Source organism: Manacus candei, unplaced genomic scaffold (assembly GCF_025592945.1).
Source record: "Manacus candei isolate 608988 ecotype Guabito, Panama unplaced genomic scaffold, ASM2559294v1 h1tg000027l, whole genome shotgun sequence".
Taxonomy (NCBI): Eukaryota; Metazoa; Chordata; class Aves; order Passeriformes; family Pipridae; genus Manacus; species Manacus candei.
In genome coordinates this window covers 7,984,541-8,010,936 of record NW_026138075.1, presented here as the reverse complement: position 1 = coordinate 8,010,936, position 26,396 = coordinate 7,984,541, and the positions used below count along the sequence as shown (strand labels likewise).

At 37.7% G+C, this 26,396-nt stretch overlaps 2 protein-coding genes across 3 annotated transcripts in view; one reads left to right on the top strand and one right to left on the bottom strand.

Annotated features, from left to right (window-relative positions):
- Positions 1–26,396, bottom strand: part of ANXA1 (annexin A1) — a 360,547-nt gene that overhangs the window by 71,725 nt on the left and 262,426 nt on the right. The window lies entirely within an intron of this gene.
- Positions 20,317–26,396, top strand: part of ALDH1A1 (aldehyde dehydrogenase 1 family member A1) — a 50,270-nt gene continuing 44,190 nt past the window's right edge. Inside the window, exon 1 of the mRNA XM_051789388.1 lies at positions 20,317–21,295. Within this exon, the coding sequence (XP_051645348.1) occupies positions 21,193–21,295 (103 nt within the window). The 5' untranslated portion in view covers positions 20,317–21,192. The remainder of the gene's footprint in view (positions 21,296–26,396) is intronic.

Here is a 26,396-nt window from a genome sequence, read left to right as displayed (position 1 = left end):
TTCGCTGAATATTGCTCAGTTTCTGTATGTCATTGAAAGTTTTCTGGAGACATCTTGTTACATGTTTGTTTTCTGCACAGTCTGGAAGGTGAAACAGTACCAAAACCATGACTGTAGTGAATATATTCTCTAAGAGATAGTAAGGTAAAATTAACAGTCGATTCTTGAAGCTCCTGGGGAGGCATAAGCAGCCAAAATGTAACTTTGAATGCTCTACAGTCACCTGTGGCTGTCAGCATAGTTGAACAACCTTTAACAGAAGGTCTACTACAAGATATTTGCAGCAGGAACAAAAAAGGGAAAAAAAAAGGACCTGACATGGTGCCCTTGAAACAGATCAATAGTAGACAGAGTAGAGGAGTAGCCAGCTTTTGTGTCATAGTTTTATGCAACAGTGACAATATTTGGTTGTTGATTTTGATGTATTTATACTGCTCAGAAAATATTCTTGCTGTAGGCCAATTCCTGTGTAAATACCAAATAAATTATTGATCCCTATTTAATGTCATTTTTGCAGTAATCATAGAATCATAATGTAATTTGTGTTGGAAGGAACCTTAAAGATCACCTTGTTACAAGCCCTACCCCTGATTCCACCATGGGCAGAGACACCTTCAATTAGAGACATTGCTCAAAGCCCCATCCAACCTGGTATTGAACAATTTCAGGGATGAGGAATCCACAACTCTGTGTCAGTGCCTCCCACCCTCACATTAATCTGCTTCAGGATGCTCTACACAGACACAGAACAAATAATACATCTTTGAATAAATGCATTTGGATTTTTATCTTATTTAATTTTAGCGTATATGCAAATAGAATGGCCTTCACTGCCTCAATATAGGGAAAAACAGCCATGTGTCTAAGACTCATCACTTTTTTTTGTAGACACAAGGAGGTGCAATTGATCTTTTTTCTTTCTCACTTTTTTTTTTTTAATTTGAACTTCAACACCTTTATGAAAATTAATGTCCCATGACCTTTGATGTTTTTCTTTGGCATTTGCTTTTTGGCTTAGATGAAAACAGAACATAGTCAATATACATTTTCTTTTGCTCCTACCTAAAATAAGAGACCTGTTCTTCGAGTAACACAGTTATATTATTTTCTCATTAGTGTTTCTGTTTCCTTGCTAACAACATCCCATGTCCTGCTTGTGGAGATGTAGGAAGAAAAATGGGTCATGAGAAAATCTCCAAACTGTCATGATACTAAGACCTCTTTTGCTTGTAAAAGATGTGAAAGTTCCATTGTATGGGATTAGTAGATTGTATTAAGGATGAAGTTCATGAGAGATTTCTGCACTATAAGGAGAGAGTATGAGTTCAGTGTGAAGAACATTTCAGGCTGCCAGTTCTGTTGAAGTTATTGATAATAATCTGCAATTCATATTTTAGATCAATTGTCAGCCATCTTTCTCTCTGACAAAAGAGAAAAAAAAAGATTTTAAAAAAGAAAGCTTTTCATTTGACATTGGTAGTGTTTATCATCTACATTATTCCAGTGCAATCAACTACTAGTGTGATTTAGCACATTTGAGCAGTGCTTGTATGTAAAATCTTCTTGTAACCTGCTGGGCAAAATCAGTCATATTATATTTAATTGTATTTCTACAACTTATATTATGTTGTAGGAATAACATAAACTTACCTGTTTCCTGAATTTTGTGTAACATACATGATGTCATAGACATGGAAAACTCAAGGCCAAAACATAATGTCCCGACAGATTTACTGCTGACAGCAACACCAACAGAGTTGAAGACAAGTACACCAAACACTCCACAGACTTTGTGATCATGTCAGATCATGTGCTGACTGTTACTCACAGTCAGCTTTTTGGGTTGATGCACTGTTGCTATTTCTTCAGCTTTGTTTGTGTGGACTGCTAGGAATCTTGACTGTTAAACTCACTTCCTGTTTCCTTTCCCCAGAAAAGTATTGTTTTCTTTTATTCTGAACAATTACCTAGTACTCATGATTCAGCAATTATTTATTATTTTGCTCATGTTTTTCTGTAGGTGGGAAACACGAAGACAGAAGCAGGACTGCTACAAAGACATTCCTTGAGCATTTCAACAAAAGCTGCATGGATGGGCTGCTGTCTTTAGATTTTAACTAGCAGTTCTTTTGCTCACAGTCTCTTGCTTCTTTTGGGTAACACTTTATCCCGTATCTCTTTCTTAGCTCTTCCTTTAAAAGACATACTAACAAGACTGCTCTGACTGACAAGGTAATATCTTTGCCCCAAAGCTCCCTTAAACAGTGCCTTAGGTGTTGGGTTTTTTGTATCAGTGTTCAGGTCACATTACTCAGCTTCTGCTCACACCTCTCCACATGTTTGGAGTGTGATGGCTTTCATTGCTTCAGCTATCCATTCTCACAACTGCGCTTTTCGTTTCTTCTATTTACTCTGTGTGAAAAGGCATGATTACATTGCCCTGTGACTTTTCACTCAGCCTTTCTATACAATAAAACTATATTCTCTTTTGTTCCTTTCTTGTGTCATAATTTGTTTCATAATTTGTGTCATAATTCTTTGTCATAACCTTCCTGAGGTTAATAGACTCTACTAATTTGTCCTCCTGTGATGAAAACAAATTTATAGTATCCTCCTGTTTTCAAATTTTATCTGTTGATTTATAAAAAACCTAATAAAGCTGGTTGCATTTTTCACTTTCTTATCCTCTAAAGGCAAAATTATATTTAGAAGAAATAAAAATTCTTAATTGTATTTTTAAGTAGTATGTTGAGATCCTGGACATAACAAAAACTTCATTATTTATCTGATAAAGATGAGACAAGAACTGCAATCTTGGCTCCTTGTTGGTTGTAGTACTTTGCTCCCTGTCCCTCCATGACAAGTGACACTCCAAAGGCTTCGCTTATGGATACGATTTATTTATTCTATTTCTAAGAAGCAATCCTGATCCATCCTTATTACCGCACTTATATGACAAGTTGAGCTAATTAATCTGTCTTAAAAGTCAGTGCAAACCCTAACTACTCTCTAGCAGTGACAACTGCTTAGTAATCATTGCAGTGATCACTTTGTCCTGCAAAGAAAGGACATCTCACCATCTCATTTACTACTCCGAAAATGAAAATAGCATGTTTTGCAAGAAGTTGAAGATGAATTTGTGATTGTACTCAATATCTCAGCTTTGAAACAACTGGATCACCACAACAAAACAGAACATCTACTACTTTATTTCAGTTTTTTGCTTGCAGTTCCTCCACTCAAGTGACCAGCAAAACCATCACCTTCAGTGAGACATGTTGCGCACCCAGCACACGAAACTATCTGAGAGGTAATGCTCACTCAACATCATTTCAGTGATACCCCTTCCTGTACATTACCAGGAATGGAGCTGCAATTACCAGGAGAGGTACCTCTTCTGCTGCTGGTCGTTCCTATCATTGCTTATGCAGGCATGTTCTGATAAAAGGGTTGCGGAAGTAAGTGGTAGTTTTAGCACAAGAATCTTCCCTGCATTTACAATCTGATAATGTTTGTTTCTCATTTAATATTTAATGAGTGACAATCAGTTCTTTAAAAGATTATAAACAGTGAGAAACTAGACAGGTTAACCAGCTCATGAAAAGTCCTCAAGGCCAGGTCATTCTGAGGTATCAGTTTAATGTTTAGAAATAAGTCCTTCTGTGTCATATAAAAAAAAAAAAGTGCTGAAAAATGTGTAGTGAAGTAAGAAACATATGAAGTTTGTATTAAAGCAAATTCCATTCAGTAATATTGGTGATTCAGAAGGAAGGACAGCAACCTGTCCCTTAGCCAACAGTGTGGCCTTGAGGCCAAGAAGATCAACAGTATCCTGGGTTGCATCAGGAAGGGCACTGCTGGCAGGTCACAGGAGGTGATCCTTCCCCTCTACTCAGCCCAGCTGAGGTCATATCTGAAATGCAGTGTCCATTTCTGGGCTCCTCAGGACAAGAGAGAATGGAGCAGGTCCAGCAGAGGGCAACAGAGTTGACTGGGAGACTGGAGCAACTATTTTATGAGGAAAGGCTGAGAAAGTCAAGCCTGTTCAGCCTCGAAAAAAGACAACTGAGAGGGGAACTCATCAGTGTCTGTAAATATCTGAAGGGAGGGTGCCAAGCGGAAGGAGCCAGGCTCTTCTTGGTGGTGACAAGCAATAGGACAAGAGGCAGAGGGCAGAAAGTGATGCACGGTGAGTTCCACTTGACTGTAATCACACAGCACCTACAGGATGGAAAAGGGATCAGACCCAGTCAGCACAGGTTTAGGAAGGGCAGGTCCTGTCTGACCAACCTGATTTCCTTCTATGATGAGGTGACCTGCCTGGTGGATGAGGGGAAGGCTGTGGATGTGGTCTGTCTGGACTTCAGCAAAGCCTTTGACACCATCTCCCACAGCATACTCCTGGAAAAGCTGTCAGCCCACGGCTTGGACAGGGGCACTCTGTGCTGGGTTAGGAACTGGCTGGAGGGCCGGGCCCAGAGAGTGGTGGTGAACGGGGCTGCATCCAGTTGGCGGCTGGTCACTAGTGGTGTCCCCCAGGGATCAGTGTTGGGCCCAGTTCTGTTTAATATGGATGATTTAGATGAGGGGATTGAGTCCACCATCAGCAAATATGCACATGACACAAAGCTGGAAGGGAAGTGTCAATCAGCTGGAAGGTAGGAGGGTTCTGCAGAGGACCTGGACAGTCTGGATAGATGGGCTGAATCCAGTGGGATGAGGTTCAACAAAACCAAGTGCCGGGTCCTACACTTTGGCCACAACAACCCCCTGCAGCGCTACAGGCTGGGCACAGAATGGCTGGAGAGCAGCCAGGAAGAAAGGGACCTGGGAGTTTGGATTGACAAGAAGCTGAACACGAACCAGCTGTGTGCCCAGGTGGCCAAGAAGGCCAAGGGCATCCTGGTCTGGATCAGGAACAGTGTGGCCAGCAGGACCAGGGAAGTGATTCTTCCCCTGTACTCAGTGCTGGTGAGGCCACACCTGGAGTACTGGGTCCAGTTCTGGGCCCCTCAGTTCAGGAAGGATATTGAGGTGCTGGAGCAGGTCCAGAGAAGAGCAACAAGGCTGCTGAAGGGAATGGAGCAGAAGTCCTATGAGGAGAGGCTGAGGGAGCTGGGGTTGTTTAGCCTGGAAAAGAGGAAGCTCAGGGGAGACCTCATCACTCTCTACAACTCCCTGACAGAAGGTTTTAGTCAGGTGGAGGTTGGTCTCTTCTTCCAGGTAGCTATCAGTAAGACAAGAGGGCATAGTCCTAAGCTCTGCCAGGGGAGATTTAGGTTAGATACTAGGAAGAAATTCTTTACAGAGAGGGTAATCAGGCATTGGAATGGGCTGCCCAGGGAGTTAGTTGATTCTCCATCCCTGGAGGTTTTTAAGATGAGACTGGATGTGGCACTCAGTGCCATGGTCTAGTAACCCAGTGATGTTGGATCAAGAGTTGGACTTGATGATCTCGGAGGTCTTTTCCAACCCAGCTGATTCTTGGACTGTATGATAAAGATAAACTTCTTTACTGTACAGGTGACCGTGCATTGGAACAGGTTGCCCAGAGAGGCTGGGGAATCTGCCTCACTGGAAAAATTCAAGAACCATCTGGATGCAACCCTCTGCCATGAGCTCTAGGATGAGCTTTGTGCTCTGCATGAGCAGGGAGGTTGGATCAGATGACCTGTGATCCCTTACTGCCTGACCTATCTGTGATTCTTTGAAACTCTTTGGGTACAACTACATGGCCAAAGATCCCTCTCATTTACTGGGGCATGCCAAACCACTGTACTTTTCAAGCTTGTTTTCAGTTTCCCTTCTGAAGCAAACTACAGAGCTGCTTCTGACCAAAAAAATCCAGCTGGAAGTACAGCCTTCACGCAAAAACCTTGCAGACTTGTGCAGAAACTTCATTTTCTGCAAAATCCAAGCAGGTTTCATTTCTTCTTGTAAATTATCAGGGCTACAGACACTCTAGAAGAGGAAAACAACATCGCATTGTATCAAGAAGTTTGGACTGAAAGTGCATGGATAGAAAATGTCACCTTCAGGGCATGGGGGAACCAACCACAGGGTGTCTCAATGCCCTCTGCACTCTGCTAATCTTAAACAGTGTCAAAATCCATTTTGTATCATATCAATCTCAGGGACCAAGCTTTCTCTGGAATAAATTAATTAGGGTGTCATGGTGGTTAGGAAAAGGAGATTTGAGTTTTTATGGATTGTATCATTCAGAAATATAGTGTGAATTAGTCCATTCTGTTTTCAATCAGAATAAACTATGGAATACAAATAGTGGGTGGTGGGAAAAATAGAGGAAGTAGTGGTAATCTTTGAAATTATCTACAAGACACATTAGTTAAATAGAAATACTAAATCTCCTGACTGAAGTCTTGGGCTGAAATCACAAGAACCAGGGTCTTCAGATTTTTAAACAGCTTCATGTATTTCCTCAGTTCTTACAGGGGTTTTGGAGATACAGTCCAGGTAGAAATCTCAGTACTTCAGCAAGCCAGCAGTCTGGACTCCAGGCAGGATGTTCTTTCTTTTACCTTGCTAAAAGAACATTTTGGTTTACATTCTTTCTTTTGTTAAAAAAAAATCCTTATTTGGCCAATGTGGGAAAAACTTTCTAACAGGAATTTTACCTCAGGCTAAATTCCACACCCTTAACTAGAAATGCAACTCTAATGATTCCATAGTCATGGCATACTTCTTCCTGTGTATTCAAACAGTCCCATGCCAATTGTGACTCCTTAAATCCTTACTCTGCATCTTTAAATATTACTGTACTATACTGGAAACAAATGTTGGAAAAGTAAGCAAAAGATTTCTGCCTAGTTCTGCAGTCATCTTGTTAAAAGGGGCACAGTATACTATATCACCCAGCCTTCACTAAGTTCTGCTCCAACACATTCTCAGGGGATGCATTCCAAGGTGTTCTTATCCTCTAAACAATTCTAATATGTCTAGTCATACTGTGATTACTCCTCACCTCAATGCAATACAGATCACTGAATTGAAGTATTTCTTGCCTTTACTTTCTGCTTGCACCAAGTCACTAGGTAAGAGGGAAAGTACACAAAATTCCTTACAGCCCACTTGCTCCACTCCTGGAGAGAAGAAATAATCCAACGGCCATTTTTTCTCTTTGAAATCATCCATTCAAAGTCATCAGTTACTGAATTTTGGCATTGTTCACAGAGCAGACCCCAAGGTTGCATGGCTACAAGTTGAGTAGTAGTAGATATTTAACTTTGTCATTTAAGCACAGATTGATTGAAATCTCTGGCAATGTCTTCAAAAAGCCTGTGTTGCAGGAATCTTAGTTTCTATTGACTTCTATGTATCTCATTATCTCAGTTTCTTATGTACTTTGCTCTGGCACAGATCTCCTCTAAGGTTTGTGATTCTCCACAATGTTATACTCTTTTTTACTGAATCCACCACTGTGTTTAGTAAAATGGGTAACACAGTGATGGTATTAATTTGTAATGAATTTTTAATTTTAAAAGTCTTGCATAATACTGTTATTAAGTCATTTAACAGATATAAAGTAAAAACACGCAGACAAGCCTTATACTGAGTTTGACTCAGGAAAAGCACCACCCCTTGAGCTGAAATTAATGCAAAACTTTATGGCTGCTAGCTGTATAACAAAAAGAAGATACAGAAAACAGTCCAGCAGGGCAACTAAATCATTAACAGTCTGTGAACATGAAATTGCTTTATGAGAAGAATAAGGAACTTACAGAAATCAGTCAAATAAAACACTAATACCATTTTACTCTTAAGAGATAAAGAACAAAGCTCATGCTTATTTATGTGACCATCTGAGCTTAAATTGGAGTTAAATTCTTCACACCACCACTACATCAGTATCACTCCATGGATGTACTGTTTATGTAAAGCTATTGTAGGGTTTCCAGATATCATTCCTAAATATAGGCAGTTTTAAACTATATCAACTCACAGAGGTAGTTTCACAGTTGTAATGTGTTTGTATAGTCTAGATATTTGTCATGTAGGTATAATAAAGACAATCCCAGTAAGCAACAATGAATAAGCAAAGAAAACTCTTCAGATGAAATCTCAAGATCTATATAGTAAGACTGACACTTCAACAGAAAGGGTAGAAAATACTTTTAACAGCTGCCACCTGGATCATCTCCATTCTGAATTTCTAGAAAAATGTGTTCCAACAACCCAGAAGTACAATAATGTCCTTAAAAGGGTTGAGCAAATAGAAGTGCATGAAAATTCCACAGTCAGGTTTCTTTTTCTGGATCATGCTCTGTTTGGTGACCAAGAACTGAGAATCCAGACTGAACGTTCCCTTGGTTGTCTCTTCATTGCCTCCTTATAAAGGTAAAGATCTCATCATAATGAAAAACTGTCAGTTTTAAGTAAAATTAAAAGCACAGGCACAAATGTGAGAGGTATGCTGCTCTGATGTGTAAGGAACTTTTGTTAATGATGGGACAGTTCCCCCTCCTTTCTTCATCTGTTAGTGAATTCCAGGACCCAACAATGTTCAGAAGGATTGTTGCCAGCAGTTGAGTAAGGCATGGTAGGAGCACTTTAGACTGGAAAAATAGTAAATAGAACAAACAGCTATAGCTTGAAATCCCTAATCTATCCTTTATTTTTTATCATGTTTGATGGCAGATATTAGTTTTCTCATTTAACTTTGATGTTGACTAGAGAATGACTGTGAAAAAGTTAAACAGTAATCTTCCAAATTAATGGCAACAAAAAGTATGGTAACCTGAGTTCAGACAATCTTCACCACTTTATGAATCTTGACCACTTCACCACTTTTGTCCTCTTTAAGCAGCATGTGTTTCTGCATTTGAGACAGGGAATTGTGAAGAGAGACAACTGCACATGACAGAGATGGGAAGTTTCGGAATGAGGAATTTCAGTAGCAATAGGCTGAGGGTTGGGAGGAACAGGACATCCATTCAACCATGTCTCCCCAGGGACTCCAGGGTCATGGAGTTGGAAAAACTGAGAATATTTTATACTTCAGGTTATAGCAATGGTTGGGTAGGTGGAAATGGGAATTAGGAAACAGGTCATTATCTTCTATAACACTATATGTTCCTGCCTCCCAACCCTTGGTCACATGAGCTAATACCACCTATCTATTTACATATGTTCAGAAAACCTGGACTTTCAGGCTAAATTAGTTCTGCCTTTACTTTTTAATGAGGTTGAAATTGCATCAGTTAGAGTGTATTACATGCCTTAGTACACAAGAAGTGTACTGTAATAAATGTATTACAACGTAATAAATTTATTACAGTGTACCTGTAATAAATGCGGATAGAGCCTTCCTTAATCTTCGTTCATGAAGCCTAGCCATGACACAAGAAGTTTTGAAAAGAGAAAATGATGATACAGAAAATGTGGTAGCTTAAAACTTCATGTGGATATACAAGTTTCATAGAATGAAATAAAAATAACAAAGATTTTTATTATGAGTATAAAAATAACCCCAAATGTGAATAAGAAGAAATTATAAATAATATCACTAGACACTCTAATAACTAAATATGAAAATAAAGGCAGTCTGATACAGCAGTTACATTCTTATTGCTTGTTAGATGTGAGTGTTACAATGGGAAGTAAAAAAAGAACAGAACTCTGGTGGTGCAGGCTCTTCATTAAAGTGATAAATAGTTTTAGGATATATTAAAACTTGGAGAAAAATGTGGTTTCTAGGAACTAACCCCAACTGGTGTTGAACAGACCTAACTCCAACTAGTGTTGAACAGCTTGAGCAGAGAAATAAGCAAGGTAAATCAGTTAAAGTAGGTGGTACAAAAACTGGAATAGCTCAATTTTTAAACTCAAGCATTGTTAATTTTTCTACCATAGGTCTTCATTCTAAATTATGCCCTACAAAACTGCTAACTGACCTCTAGGTCCTGCTATTGGATATAAAAAAGAGGATATTTTTTTCTTGTCAAGTTGTGTAAATGCTAACTTATTTTCTATAATATAGTTAATTTCTACTTTGCCATGGGTTTATTTTATATTACTAATTCTGAAAACAACTATAGGATTTTCTTCCTCCACCATTTTGATTTTCTCTTTTTAACGTCTAGCCACAATTTGAAAACTCCTTGATCAGTCATCAGTATTAGAGGCGAACACAGAGTCTTTGTTGTGCCTGTAACAGCACCACCATCACAACAGTAATTGAAGGCTTTTGGCATTTTTTTTATGTGTATGTTAATTCAGAACTTAACACCTTTAGGTCTCCCACAGTTTGACACTGTCACCATTCTCACACTGGTTATTTACAGTTGATTAAGACCCAGTTTAAAACACTAAGTTGGAATGACAGACAGTAAAAGGATTGAAAACATTACACATTCCTCTTACTCCTATAGATGTAGCAGCTCCCACTGGCATTTTTTTTATTGGAAACAGATCAAAAGTTAACCAGGAATAATAACCGAGCTTTCTTTGCTTGACGTACTGTGAGAATATCTGGAGTGTTAATGAAAGTAACAATATCTGAAGCAGGACAATGGAAGGATTTTAGGAAAGACAGATGTAACCTTAGAAGGAAAACAGTTGCAACTATTGAGCAATAAAATAAATAGTGATTATATGCATTGGACTGAGAAGTCACTTCAGATACTATTTGGAAAATGCTACTGATAACTGTTAAACAGAAAACTGAACTGCAAGAAGTTTCTCAGATAACAGTAAACAAAACAAAACAAAACAAAACAAAAACAGATTATTAATGCTTGGGTATCTGACTAAAACACTTTTGATAATGTAGCATAAAAAATCCAATCACATCTGCTTTCCTTACAACAAAGCCTAAGATTAATCTTGATTATACATGCTATAAATTTAAATTATTTAATTTTTAGTCTGGATTTGCTAAGTATGAGAACTAAGCCCAAAATTGCTATTTGCCATTATTCCAAAAGAGATATTATACAAATGATGCCATAACAAATACTAATCATATGCATAGCATCAAAAATGTTGAAAGTATATTATCAACAGCACTGAATTGGCAGCATAGAACTATTTACCACTGCAGTCTTTTAAGTAACTTGAGTTACCTCAGATTTGAGGGATTTCCGCCATCAAAATTGGGTTTTGACATAAATAAATATTTATCAATGGAAGTAGAGAATGGGTAAGAAACAAAAGACTTGTACTTTTACTAAACAATTTGTAAGTCTGTATGTAATGTTTAGAGAAGACAGTCTATTAGTTTATCAGGTTTTCAGAACTAAATATATATTAAAGAAAGACTGCAAAATAATTCATTTTAACAATTCATTCACCTAGTGTTGAAATTTATTAATGCCATTTGAAAGAAAAACCATGATGCAAGAAATGCTGAGGATTAAACACATACACAAAAATTCTGTTCATGATACCTCAACCATTAATGAAGTTATATCATGGAATCTCTGTAGTACTTTTTAGAATGATATTTAATTATGAAGAGCGACATACTAAAATTCCAATCAGAAAGCAATGCATGTCCACCGACTATACAGTCTTAAAACATCTTTGGGACTCAGTCAATATTAAATCAGTAGACCTGTTCCCCAGGAGCAGCAAAACTTCTTTCAATACACAAGTTCTTCTAATACAGAAAATAACCGATTTGAGTAGTCATACTCAAACGACACTTTACTGACAAAGCAGCTGCCTTCAGAAAATTATAAAACCCAGTGAAACATGAGAGTTCATAAAGGTAATAAAAATCCACCAAAGAAAATGACTAAAAAAATAGCTAAATTAAATCTCTTTGACCAGTACAAGCTCTTCTCAAGTTTATTGTGGGTGGTCATCCACAGAAGAAAACAGCAAGAAAACAGAAGAGATTTTTTTAATTCAGACATACCGCTTTCTTCAAAGACAACAAGAATTAAAAACGAAGCCCTTAGGAAGGGGTTGAGGTGGGGAAAGTAGGTCTTGTTTGTATAAAGAAATAGAACAGAAATAGAATGTCCAGCTTCATAGGATAGGCTCTTTACATCACTCAGTCAGCTCCATTTCAACCACGCTTATGATGACAAGGTGCTAATCATTCCCTCACAGTTAACTCAGAAAACAACAGAAAAATTGTCTGTTAACAGCAGAAAAGTCAGAAACAACAAACTCCAAGATTTTAGGGTTACTTTAAAACAATAATCAACACAAATACTTTCAGGTTGAAGGACAGACAAATCACACCTCTCCTGAACGATTTTGGTTATCCCATTCTGGAAGTCCTAGTGCATGACCTGCTTCAGAGCCAACCTGTTGGTTCACACAGTATCACAGCCTGAATAGCGCTGCGTGCTGGGGACTTCGTCTTCTCTTCCTTCAATATGTGACACTTCATAAAGCTCCAGCATTTTCCCAACTGCTTTGGTGCTGTTCTTTTCAACTACAAGGACACACATTTTAAAAAGTAGCACAATGACCGAGGCATTTCCCATAAAATTGTCTGCTGTACTAATTTTCCGACAACTGACAAACACTCATCAATTGCTTTTGCTTTGGGCATCACTCTTCCAACTGCATTTATAGGAACTTGACCATGAGTCTTGGAGGTAGAGGTTTGTTGCTTGGCAACAAATTTAGTAGAGTTGTGCCTAGAATTTTCCTAACAACTGCTTCACAGAGTCAGATATACAGGGGTTCTGTAGAAAATCAAATATTGAAACACTTTTTGCTTTCAATGAAAATCTGAATTACAGTTAACATGGAGCATGTGTTAAATGTTTGTATTATTTCTCAGCATGTTAAATGCCTTTTTTGCTGCTAAACTTAATTTCCAGTATATACCAAGTTAAACTAAGCCTTACTTTTTATGCAGCATACGTGTGACACTCTGAGGTGTATCAGACATGTAGTTCACTTCAAGAGCCTATTTTGTCCTAAAAAAATTCAATAATAATAGTATACTATACTACAGAATTCTTGCATTTTCTCCATACTGACATACATTGCTTTACTGTGATGGACATAGATATACCTGAAATCAACCCATAATAAGTGACACACTAGAAGATTCAATCACACGAGATATTATTTAGAGAGCGTACTTGTCTAAATTCCCTAAGCTCCTCTTAGTTTGACTTGGTGACTGCTAGTACATTCTACAGAAGAACAAAGACCAAATATGATGAACAAGAGCCAAGAGGCCTTCATCCGCCACTGATCTGCAAATGACTGAGTCAAAAGATGACGAGTAATAAAACAATTTCTCCACATGTTAACATACAGCTTCCCTTCTGCAGAGTGCATTACTATCTACTGAGAGATACTCAGCTTTTGTGGGCACAGTGTTACACCACATTCATGTTTCTCAAGAATCCACACTAGAACTAATGGAGTCACAGTGGTTGCTATAATATTTGCCAACTGTGAAAACACACGCAATCCAAATAGAAAAAATCACACCTTAAATGTAAATCACCTCTCATTATATAGGTCTGACCTTGTTGCGCTGCTGGAGTAGTTAAGAGTAGTGTGACTAAACTCATTGAGCTGTGTGGATGTAAATGTTGTGTGACGTTAGCTTCAGGCGTAAGTCTAAACTGAGTGTTGATAATTGATTTAGAGCTTTCAGTACTAGAAGGCTAGAAAAAGAAAAAAGTAGAAAGGGTTCACATGCAATGAACAGACTTAAAACCTGAGTATGGGTTGTCAAACGCTGCATCATTCAGGTAACTGACGCATACATGAGTGGGCAGGATAGTCACAGTGCTGTCAAGTGCTGACATAATTGATGCAGGATGTACAGAATTGGTAAAAGTGGATGCTAAGACTACTGACTGCTCTTGTGTGTTCACATCCGTTTGGGCATTGATGCTGTGCTTGACAAACTCATGTCACAAATGAATGGTTAGGCTGCTTTAAGAATTGTCATCAAAGAGATTGTCAAAAAACAGGTTTTAATATAAATTTGTGAAAGCGCAATTTTAATAGACTTCGATGACAAGGTTCACTCTGTTACTACAGAGATGAAGAACACACAAGGAAGTCAGATTAAAATCAATGTAGATCAATATACATGGAGACTGGGAATGAAAAAGGGTAAAAATGCAAAGGATATGGATAGAAAAAGATAAGTGTTCAAAAGGGTTTAGCAGCACTTAATCATTGACTTATTTAACATTTATACAGTTATTCAAAAATATTTGCTACAATTATAACAGTGACTTAATAATGGATTCAAGATAACAACATTCATACCGTAGCCGATTCGCTCATAGGGGAACAGATAAAGAGTTATATACATCTGTATCTATGTATTTAAAGGAATCTATCAAAAATTCTGCTCAAGTTCAGTCAAATACTCATATCAAACTCTTAGTGCTTCTGAATGGGCATGGATTGCACCTCAAGGAGCATATGTGTGTGGAGGCAGTATCGGCTCAGGCTTCATCATCAGTGCCAGTCTTTCACTCGTGCCCTAGAGAGCTGACAGGCTCCAAATGGCACCCCATTGGGAGAGAGGTGCTTGCACAGTTGCCCAGGAGAGCTCAGAGGGCCTCATCTGGGACTTCTGTTCATCGAGTTATGACATGATTTGCCTTAGCCATCTCTCAGTCTCCATCCCTGCCATAACACAAGTTGGTAGCTACTGGACTTTTTTCTCACAAAGTCCAGTAAAAATGGACTTGGACCACTTTTTCAAAAGGTCTCATAATAATGGTACCATTTCACTTGAGTTACAATTCAGGTAAGAATACTAGGAAATTCTTAAGTTTGGTAAAGCAACAGCTGTAGGAAATTCCTGCTAGCACAGAGTGATAGAAAATAAAATGTGGTCTCCGGCAGCAAGAGGGAATATCTTGTGATCCCATAATTATTCTAAAAATGAAGATACTGTTTTTAAAAAGAAAGTTTAGATTTGGTAGCTACTTAGCCTTAGTAATTATAAAATACTAAATTGGAGAGTGTATGTTGATTTTTTAATGCTCTCTGAAGTCTCGGATAGGTGCTTACTCACAGGAACTCACTGGATTCCATCATGCAGAGTTTTCAGAATGTTACTTTTTATAGTAAAATGTAAAGTCCAATGTACATGTGGTTGCTGAGTAATCACAATGTCTATGGAATTTTTTTACCACACAGTAAGGTACTTGTTGAAGACATTTTTTATATTATGGGATTTTTCAATAATAGATTTCCAGATAAACTTTTAATACAGTTAGAATATTTATTGTCTTTTGAAAGCAAAATCTATTTCTGGGGTGATTTACCCAAGAAGTCTATGATAAGTATTACTCAGAAGATGTTATTATTGACTTGACTTTGGACCTATCTTCCCAAAACAAATTATGTTTTAATAACTTAAAGTTAACTACAGAAATTAAAAAATAATACTTTGATATGAATGAGCGGAATGAGAAATTCTCTATTATTCAGTGGAACTCAATCTGGAAGGAAGGACTACTACAGATAAATGTGATAGAAAATTTTTAGCTGGTATAACTTCATTGATTTCAACACATAACAGTAAGCTAAATGTAGTTTCTTGTTATTTACACTGTGTGATACAAATCACACTCTTTTTCTACATCAGAACTATACCGAAAGCGCACATTTTCATATTTTTTCGGGTTTTTTTCCCTCTTTGACTCAAGATCTTACTTTCTGTAAGTTCGGATTTGCGTTTATGTATTTTGGAAAACCTCTAGTTCTCCAAGTAGTTGATTTTAATTTTTCTACAATCATTCCCATTACTGTGTCAGTTCAGAAAAGAAAAGTCTAACCTAATACTTCTTTTAGCAAGCTATTCCAGCAAGCAGATGGGCAAAAGGTGCAAACTGGGGCTTTATCCCTTCCTTATATCCTCAATTCATTTTCAGCCTTCCTGAGAACTAGAGAGGTCAAACACTTGATGCCTAAACCTACGACAATTCAGTTTACAAAATGTCACAGAAGTTGTAAATCTTCATTTCTGGCATCCTGTTATGTAAGGTTATCCATGGCTGGAGCAGTCTGTTACAGCTTCATTTAGTCAAAGAAGGGTTATACTCTAGTCTAGTCTAGTGAGATAGGACTATCTACATTAACTTTGTGTCAGTCTCTACAGAGTTTTGCCTATTTTTGCTGGGACTTCAGCCAAATTGTCATCACTTTTCCCTTTTCTTCTGTTTTCTCATGAAAATGAGAAAACTTTTTTAGATGTTCTAAAACATTTATCTGAATTTATAAATGTGTGCAAGAGTCTCTTTGATAAGGGGAAAAAAGCTGTTATGCACTGTAGAAGACCCATTTCAGAAAGATAAGTTAATTTACAACTTTGGAAATTTGATCTTTCCCATTTATCTATGTGTGCACACAGGTGCAATACAGAAGGATCTGCTAGTTAAAACTGACAAAACCACAGAAGAACTATTTTGTTTGCTTTCTATCTTTAAAAATATATGTATATTCTTAATATTTGGAATCAGACATTTCCAACTTGTGTATTTTCCAGTACAAAGACACAGAATGCTGTCATGAGCACAGAAGTTATATGTTCTAGATAATCAAGTATAAAAATAGTGTAACAGTCACCTTTTTGGCATCCTGCACCCAGTTGACTGGTTTTGTCATACAGCACTCTATGTTAACCATAATATGCCTTCTGTAAAATACTAATCCCAGGTGTGATATTTGCAAGGTGAAATGCAGCAGCCTAAACCTACCCCCGTCACAATTTATTCTTGTACTTTTGAAATGTGACTGTGAGGTAAAAGTCACAAAATGACAGAATGACAGAATATTCTGAGTTGGAAGTGACCCACAAGGATCATCCAACTCTTAGCCCTGCACAGAACCATCCCCAAGAGTCACACCATGTGCCTGAGAGCATTGTCCAAACACTTCTTGAATTTTGGCAGACTTGGTGCTGGGATCGCTTTCTAAGGGAGACTATTCCAGTGCCCAACCACCCTCTGGATGAAGAACCTTTTTCTAATATCTAATCGAAACCTTCTCTCACCAAGTGACCTCAACCACTTCTCATACGCCTTCCCCTCAAGGCCCTTCACCACCTTTGTTCCCTTCCTTTGGATATTCTCTGACACAACTTCAGACCATTCCCTTGGGTCTGTTACTGGTCACCACAGAGAAGAGATCAGTGCCTGTCCTTCCACTTCCTCTCATTAGGAAGTTGTGGACTGAGATGAGGTCTTCCCTCAGTCTCCTCTTCTCCAGGCCGAACACACCAAGTGACCTCAACCACTTCTCATATACCTTCCCCTCAAGGCCCTTCACCACCTTTGTTCCCTTCCTTTGGATATTCTCTAATAGCTTAATATCTTTCTTATATTGTGGTGTCCCAAACTGCTCACAATATTCAAGGTGAGGCTGCCCCAGTGCAGAGCAGAGTGAGATACTCCCCTCGACCAGCTTTGCCTGATGCCTCCCAGGACATGGTTGACCTTCCTGGCTGCCAGGGCACTGCTGACTCATATTCAATCTGTCATGACCAGGACCCCCAGGTCCTTTTCTATGGCACTGCTTTCCAGCATCTCATTCCACAGTCTATATGAACATCCAGGGTTTGCCTCATCCCATGTGCCCATCACTTCCCCTTGTTGAACTTCATACTGTTGGTGATTGCTCAGTCCTCTAATTCACTGAGATTTTTCTGCAGGGCCTCCCTGCCTTCTAGGGAGTCAACAGCTCCTCCCAATTTCATATCATCTATGAATTTACTTCTAGTCCTGGGTCCAAGTTATTCATGAAGATATTGAAGAGCTCAGGGCCTAAGATGGAGCCCTGCAGAACCCCACTAGTGACAGGTCACCAGTCTGATATTACTCCGTTCACTATTACCATCCATGCTTGACCTGTGAGCCAGTTGTTCACTCACTGCATGATGTGCATTCTGTCCAGAACAATATTGTGTGAGACACAGTATCGAAAACTTTGCTGAAATCCAAAAGGATTACATCACATGGCTTCCCTTGATCAACTGTGTGGGTTACCTTGTCATAACAGGGAATCAGGTTTGATAAGCAGGACTTTCCTCTCATGAAACTGTGCTGGCTGTGACCAATGACTGTGTTGTCCTTCAGGTGCTTTTCAGCACTTTCCAGAATAATTGTCTCCATAACTTTATCAGGCACTGAAGTGAGACTGACAGGCCTGTGGTTTCCAGGGTCATCCTTTTTGCTTTTTTTGAAAACTGGGATAGTGTTCACCAAATTCCAGTCAGCTGGGACCTCTCCTCTCACTTAGGGTCAAATCTATCCTATCAGAACAAAAGTATATTCCACTGGCCTTGCATTACTAAGGGAAATAAAGCCTAATATATAGACTTTTTTCTCTTCAGTAACCATTCTCTCATATTATTTTCTTTTTTGGGAGGCAAATTATGATAGCAGTGGATGCAAAACACAGCTGACCTATAACTACATATGTATTCCTTTACATCTCTGTTTGCTAGCTTCTAAACCCTAGTAGCAGTATGTCCCATGCAAGGAACTGTTTAAAGGTAACTAGAATTTTCAATCAATACTTTTGAATTTAAAATTACAATTTAAATTCTCCTTTCATCCTTGCTTTGTCAAACAGCTATAATTAGGTGCAGGTTAAAATAGAACATCCCTCAGTGTTCTACAACAGCTTCTCCTAAAAGTTTTCAAGTGAGGTATATTTGTAGGTAAGTAAATTCTCTGGGTCATGTGGACCTGGGAGTATACATGTCAGGAAAACGGATATTCCCATAACTGTAGAAATGCACAATCCACAACATGTTTATCTTATGATTATTGCAACCACACCTCTTTGCCCGTGCAATATGTTAAGTTCTGTGGGTGTTCAAAATGACTTAGTGATTGCAAAGATACAGGTGCTCATATACTTTGGGCACAGACGTCACACTGTTTATCATTTGCAGAATGCATTTAGAAAGCTAATATTTGTGTTCTTCTTATACAGGACATACCCTGCCCCAGGAATAAAAAGGACTAAAATGAAAAAAAAGCAAACAAAAAAAACCCTCTACTGAAGATGGAATTTTTTTAAGTTATTTTTCCCAATGTGAAATGGAAGTATCAAACAATTTCCTTGGAAAAATAAAAAGAAAAATCTCAGACAACTTGCAAAACTCTGTCCTCCGTTGCCTGAATTTGTAATTAATTTGCTTTTTGTGTTCAGTCTGAAACAAGGTGTTGTAGAGCCCCCCTTTCCCATCCTCCCTAACCAGCTCATTCTCCCCAAAGTCCAAGCCCCAGCTGTGCCCCAGCACCCTGTGCTCATGCCGTCCCTCTCCTTGCTGTTCCGAAGATGTCCAGGGTGGTTAGGATTTGTCAGGTCACACCTCGGCCTGTCAGGACATGGCACGTCCTTTGCCCTGCTGCAGCCCATTGCTTCATTTCATCTGCACAGAGCCTGGCGACGAGCTGGCCTTGTTAGACACGAATAACCACAGCCAGCCAAAACTAGCTGGCTATTTTCTTCCTGCTTACCTGTCACAGCCCTTAGGGTTTTGCTGAATTAGTCAATGCTGTTATTAACCCTAATCTGGGTTACAGTAAAGTAAGTGCTACATGCACACTTGTAAGTAGGTGGGTGCAGGCACATACAGGCATGGAGTCCAGCAAGAGCTTCTGGTTCTGGGCTTGAGTGGTGAGGACTAGGTTACATCCCTGGCCCTTGCCTCTCCCACCTCTCTCCTTTCTCCTCTTCCTCTCTCCACAGCACATTGATCGCTGAAACTCCTCGTCACCCAGCTCTACTCTGTTTTGAGCCTCTCCCACTGCTTTCTCAGTGTTTCCCTCATTTTCCTGGTTTGTTCTACCCCTTCCCCTCTCTTGGTCTGACACCATGTTTTCTTCATTGCTCTTCTTTTCTTCAACCTGACCCACAGTGACTGTCCCCCCCCAGCCTGCTGGCCTCCCTTTCATAATCCGCTCTCCCCTTCCACCTCTACTTCTCACATTGTCTCCCTAGCTTTTACCACCCCTCTTTTCTCCATCCCAACCTGAATCTGGAGCAGGGACATCCACTGAAGAGGTGAGGTCTTACTCCTAGCAAGCCCTACAGCCTCAGCTGCAACCACGGCAAACACTCCTGTTGTCCTTTCTGCCTTCTGCAGGCTCCCGTCCTCATCTCAGCTAGAGAGAGGAAATCTCAGGCACAGAAACATGGGATTTTTGGCCAGTCTTCTCCTGAGCCTGGGGCAAAAAAGCACCCTTCTAAACATTGCATTGAACACAATATATGCACACTTGAAAATTGACTCTCACTTTACTTTAAAACTGCCATTTCATTACAGGTTGTGCTGTCAAGCCCAACAACTAACCTACCTGTAACAGTAGTATGAGAGCAGAACCAGGACAGTAGTGGGTGCTGAAGTATTTTCTAACTAGAAGAAAGAATCTGACAGCACAATGTTGGATTGCTTATATTACTTTGATGATTTTGCAAGACATCTTTGCCTTTTGTTGGAAATGAAGCGCAAATCAGTTCTCAGGCTCTTCTTCCCTACTTTTCAGCCTTAACCCTATTTGCATCTCCTCCCCCTCCTTCCTTTTTTCTTTTCCTTTCTCCATCCCCTTTAAGTTGTAATTCAATCTCTTCCAACTCATGATCTCTTTTCTTTTTTTGGCACTCCCTCCACCCTCTCTCTCATTAGTTTAACTTGAGTTAATTAGGAATAGTAGGCAGCCCTCAATCTGTTATGTGTTAAAACAGAACAATCCAAAACAGAGGCACAGACACAGCTACGCGATTTCATTGTCTAAGGGAGACAGAAAACCAGTGGGGATTCTCTTATCTAGACTAACATCTTCCCAATGGTTAATCTAACTGGCTTTAAAATGTACCGCAAATGCAGATCTGGGATAACAATCTTTCCCTGTTTCCTTTTCTTTCCTTTTTTTTTTTTTTCATTTCATCATCGGCAAGAATGAGTGAATTGGATTGACATGGAGGTGATAGAGGAAGAGAAATAGTCTACACGTCAAAATGACAATGTATATTACATGGTTAACAGAATGAGTGGTACGTGCAATGGCTGCGGGTATTTTCATCTACTGTGTTGTACAATAATCTCCTTTTTTTTTTCCCCTAAGTGTATCATCAAGATCACTCGCAATTCCATGCAGATTAAGTGTTTGCTTGAAGGATCTCTTTCTAAGAGTAATATCGTTTGATAAATGTGAAACTGAAACAAGTATTCACTTGTTGCTGTTACTGAATTGTGTATATATAGAGGTCATGCCTGGTATTCTGACTGTAGTGCTGATCACAGACCTTAGGGCAGAGCGTGCTGAGGAAGTGAAATATAACAGATCTAAGAAATCAAGTCCTGATTCTGAAGGTAAGGCCTTGCATTTTTGACTGATTACATATGGTACTCTTTGGATGAAATGTATGCTTAGGAAAGTCGGGTATAGCTGCGAACTAATACAAAAATATATGCCTGCATTAAACATACATATATCTGTGAGTACTTTCATAAATGTGTATGTAAAAACATAAATACATAAAATTTGAATCCTCAAGGATTGTCATATAAGGTTCATGAACTATGACAGCCATGTTTACAGTAATTGCTACATTAAATTTCTGATTTTGTATGTATGTGCCTTCATGCTTATGAAGTTCCATGGCAGTAATTTGTGTTAATAATTTATCTATTAATTAGCAATGCTAATGTAATAATGCTTTAAAATTAAAGAAATCCCATGGTCCTTTTGAAATCTGATATCCAGGATATAGAATGAAAAACCTATTGCAAAGAAAAGAGAGGAAAGACATTGAAACAACTGCAATAAAAATGTCATTGAATGTGTTAAGAGAAAATAATTTCCTTTCTGCCAAAACCATCTCTTTATGACAGAAAAGACATTAGACTACTAGGACACAAAAGGAATGCTTAATGAATGACAAAGTACAAGCTTGATTATCAGAACACACAAGAATAGATAATATTCCCTCAAAAAGACACCCTTGGTGGTTTTATTGGGGTGAGATGTGAGAAATTTCTAGCTGGACATAGTCAACATGAGACCAAACATCTCCATAAGGAGATGTTGCAAGAAGTTTAGGAGTTTTTCACAGTTTATTGCCAATATACTGTATATTTATTTCCTCAACTACTGGTACAATTATCTGCAAACTTCATTAGATCCAGTGAGGAGACAGATTTGGCCCTTAGAATAGTCCTCTGTTTGATCTTTTCTTTCTATAGTAATGCAAAAATGTAGTGATTACTGTGGGTATCCTTTATATCACAGATGAAAAATTATTCTTTTTTCTCCTAATGAATCAAAAGAATTTACAGTAACACCTTATTTCAGTATTGACAATACTGTTTAATTTACCCAATCTTTCACATATGTTTTAGATCACAATGTGAGTGTAGCATAAGAAAATCCAAGACTTTATAAATCCCTAAACTCGATGACATTAATAATTTTATGCAGTGATGCCATTATTATTTTATAAAGTTTTGACATGAGAGAGTATATCAGTTCCAGTGTTACATGGAAACCATTAAACTTGTATGAACTTATATATAAATCCATTATTTAGTCAGAAAGTAATATAGTAGAGGAAAATAGTGAAACTAAATTAATCCAACATCTATCTAAAAGATATCTAGAAAGTGCATACCATTAGAAAGGCAGAAAATAATTGCCACTTTATCACACATACAGTAAACATACTGGTATTTTTTTCAAGAGTAAACATATATATACCCCCACATGCAGCAGATAAGAAACATGGTTCCTATCATTTCTTGTAGCTTTCCCCACATCAAACTCACGTGCAAGCCCCTGTAATAGTTTCATGCCTAAAACAGCACATTTTTCAGTGCAATCCACACAAAACTCCTTTCTTCCTTTAAAATATAAACTGATATGGCAAGAGTAGGGGAAAGATAGTACTGTGGTCTAAGAACCATTTTGGTATGTAATAAAACAGAGCACATGTTTGTCACAAACTGGGTGGAATGACTGGAAGATTATTATGTAATGCAAAGCAGAGCCACAGTCCTGAGTGTTCTCAATTCACTGCTATCTATGAAATTCAGTTCAGACAGAGTTTTGACAGAAAGCTTTGTTTGAGCCATGCTCAGTATGACACACTGTGAAAGTTTCAGAATGCAAGATAATAAACAGCTGCAGAACAAAAAGAAAAGTAACTTAGAAAATGCATGGGTAATGCAAAAGGTGGTTGTGTCCTGTGGGTGTTAGTGGCACACAGTGATTCATATGTGTGGTTGTCTAACCCAAAATACTAAAAAAGCATAAAGCCAAGAGTTTTATATAATATCCTTTAAGAAACACTGCTTTGAATTGTATTAATAACTTTGATACTAAAAACTCCAGTAAATAATTTTAGTGTGATGACAATTTATCATGTGCTGCTAATGCTTACATTTGCTTTGCAGCTGATTTTGCCTTATTCTTGAGACACATAGAGATAGATTCATGAAGACAAATATACTTGTAGGAGGAAACACTGGTGTTTTGACACTTGAAAAAATTATATTTTTGGATTTGATATAGTGCTAAAGCTCACCTCAAAATTAAAACTCAGTCTAAGAAATATTTAAAAATTTAGACAGAATGCTAAAAAATACATAAAAGCTAATACTGCTATCTGGACAAAAATGATGCAGGAAAACAGAAAAGAGATAATGAAAGCAGAAAGGCAATAAAGCTCATAATGTTTGAGCTGTAGCAGTAGAATTTGTGAACTCAAAGAATTTTTTTAAGCTAAATATAGAAGAATATTAACTATAATCAAACAGAGTCATCTTGTGCCCAGAAACACAGAATATTAATTGGATTGCTAATTTCCTTAGAAGCCAGGGATTCAGTAGAAAGTTTTGATGATTAGTAAGCTTCAATCTGTTAAAAGAGATGCTGGAAAAGAATTTAGATAGTCAGTACATCTTACTGTACACAGAAATTTTTGCATCTTCATATAGCAGCAAAAAATCAATAAACAAGACTTTTTCCCCTCTTTTGCCCAGAGATTTTTGAATGCTTTTATATTTTAGTCCTGGATAGAGACATCTGAAATTATTAGGACATAAAGCAGACATATTCTTACTGTAATGAAATTAACCACCCAAAATATCCTTTCCTTTTTTGAAGCCAGACCATTCCTTTTTACAAACACTCCCTTTTTAATCCACTGGCAAGCTTCTGCAAATGCTCACCATCAGGCAAGGTGCTTTCTATCTTTAATATCCATGCTGAATTTTCCATATTGTCTGTAAAGCCATAGGCACAAACTGATTTAACAAAATGCCTTTACATAATACTCAGGTTAGTATCTCCTCTTGATTGCTAGCATAATACTTAAGCCTAATTTGAGCAAATAAATTTAATTTGTCTTTTTTTTCTAATTTCTATTAGCATTAACAGTTATTCCAAAATTAGTAAAGAAAGTTTAGCTCCCTAAGAAGTACCGTCTTTTCAGATCAAAGCAAGCAGCTTTTTTCATTTTGTGTGTCAGATCTGGGGAAAAACGAGAAAGAAAATAGAGAACTTTTATTTGGAGGTATTCGTGAAGTTATGACACTCTCATTTTTTGTGTTTTGAATTTTAAAACTTTTTTCCAAAACAAATTGTCATGACTAACTTTGAGAAATATTCTTTGTGGTCTTTGTATAAACCGAACAATGAAATACTGTACTAAAGTACATAGCCACAGAAATATGTTGTCAGTGTGTATTATTTAACAAATCCTACACTTCAGTTTATGATGGAATTAGGGATTGGATAGGACAAAAATGAATGAATTTGAAATGCCATATCAAAAATTCACTCATTAACTTTTAGCAGTTACCACTGCTAAATAGTCAGAAAGCTATTTCTCTACATTCATTTTAAAAAAGAGTAGATTTGATGTTGACTTGTATTTAAACGCATTATTTGTACAACTGCAGCTTCACTAAAACTACGCATCATAGTCTAATAGAATAAAATGTTCATATTATTTTGCTTTACATGCCATCAAAAAGAGAAGAAATGGGAAAATAAATCATGAGACAAATATTGTCAATAAATTTCACACTTTGTCTTTCAGAACTTCTTACATTGCTATGATTAAATAGTTTTAATTGGATTACATGAACTGAAAATGCAATTCTTCAAATACTGAACATTTCTGAACTGTGAGTACTAAATGCATTGATAAATTTAATTCCATACAGTGACAACTTACTAGTCTTCTTTTGACTTAATATGAACTTACATGACTTTTCTAGTTAGTTAAACCTGCTCTCATCTTACAGTTGTTCTTCCTCTTCATTGCAAATTACAGCACTTGAATCTCATATAATTTCTCCTCAGCGGACAGATATTCTGCAGTTTTTCTTAGAACAATCCTGAGTAGAAACAGATTTTTCTTTGCTTTTTGCAGAAATATGACATTATTCTTTTCCACCATTAAGTGTCCTTTGCAATGCAGGATACTTTGCAAATGAATATTTGCAAATTTGCAAACCCAAATAGGTTTGGGTTTCTAAGAACTTAGGATGCTGGAAAATATTAGACAAGTACCACACAGGTGCTACACAATTATTGCAAGTATATTTTTAATTATTTTTTTTAATTTGATTTCTGACAAGAAATCACCTATGTGGATTTTTCCGATTCAATTTGCTACTGATGAAATATTTAAAAAGGGAACTTAGTCTTACGAAAAACAGACAAGAAACAAAAACAGATGGTAGATTCCATTCTGATACTACAGTTTCATTGGTGTAACAGTTAGTCGTGAAAGAAGAGCAAAACATTATTATAGTGCACAGAGTATCTAGCTGTCAACTTTACCACTTACACTTGCAGTGTACTGCGGTGATTTAAAACAGGACAGAGGGAAAGGAGGTCTACTAAAGAACTGTTAAAAGTGAAAAGTGTCAGTGTTAGAAATGAGATTGAGAGCCCCTGTATGTCCCTGACTACTGCGATTAACTGATTAGAATACAATGTTTTTTAAAATGCATTTGCTGCAGGTTTTACTCCAGCTTCCAGCAATTGATACATTTTACAGTGGCTTTAGGAACATTTCTTCTCAAAAGACACATTGCGGAGGTATGGATGATTATACACTGAAAGAAAAAATAATTGTCTGCTTGTGCACACTCAATGAGGTGGTCAAAGGAGGATTGTGCCATCATTAACCTATAATGAGAAAATATTCAGAGTGCAAACTATGAAACCAAAGTTTCTTACTGACATCTTTCCTAATAAGTTTGCTTACATTCTCTCAGCTTATGTAGTTCAATACATACAATTCTCTTTTATTCTAAATCATATCTTAGGCCATAATAGCTAAATCTTCGTCTATCAAAACTTTATTTATTTTCATTACTGTTTTAAGTTTTAGCTTATATGTAGTGTGACGATGCCTCCTTTCTCTGCTGCTTATCCCTTCAATCTCACTTATTTTTTACC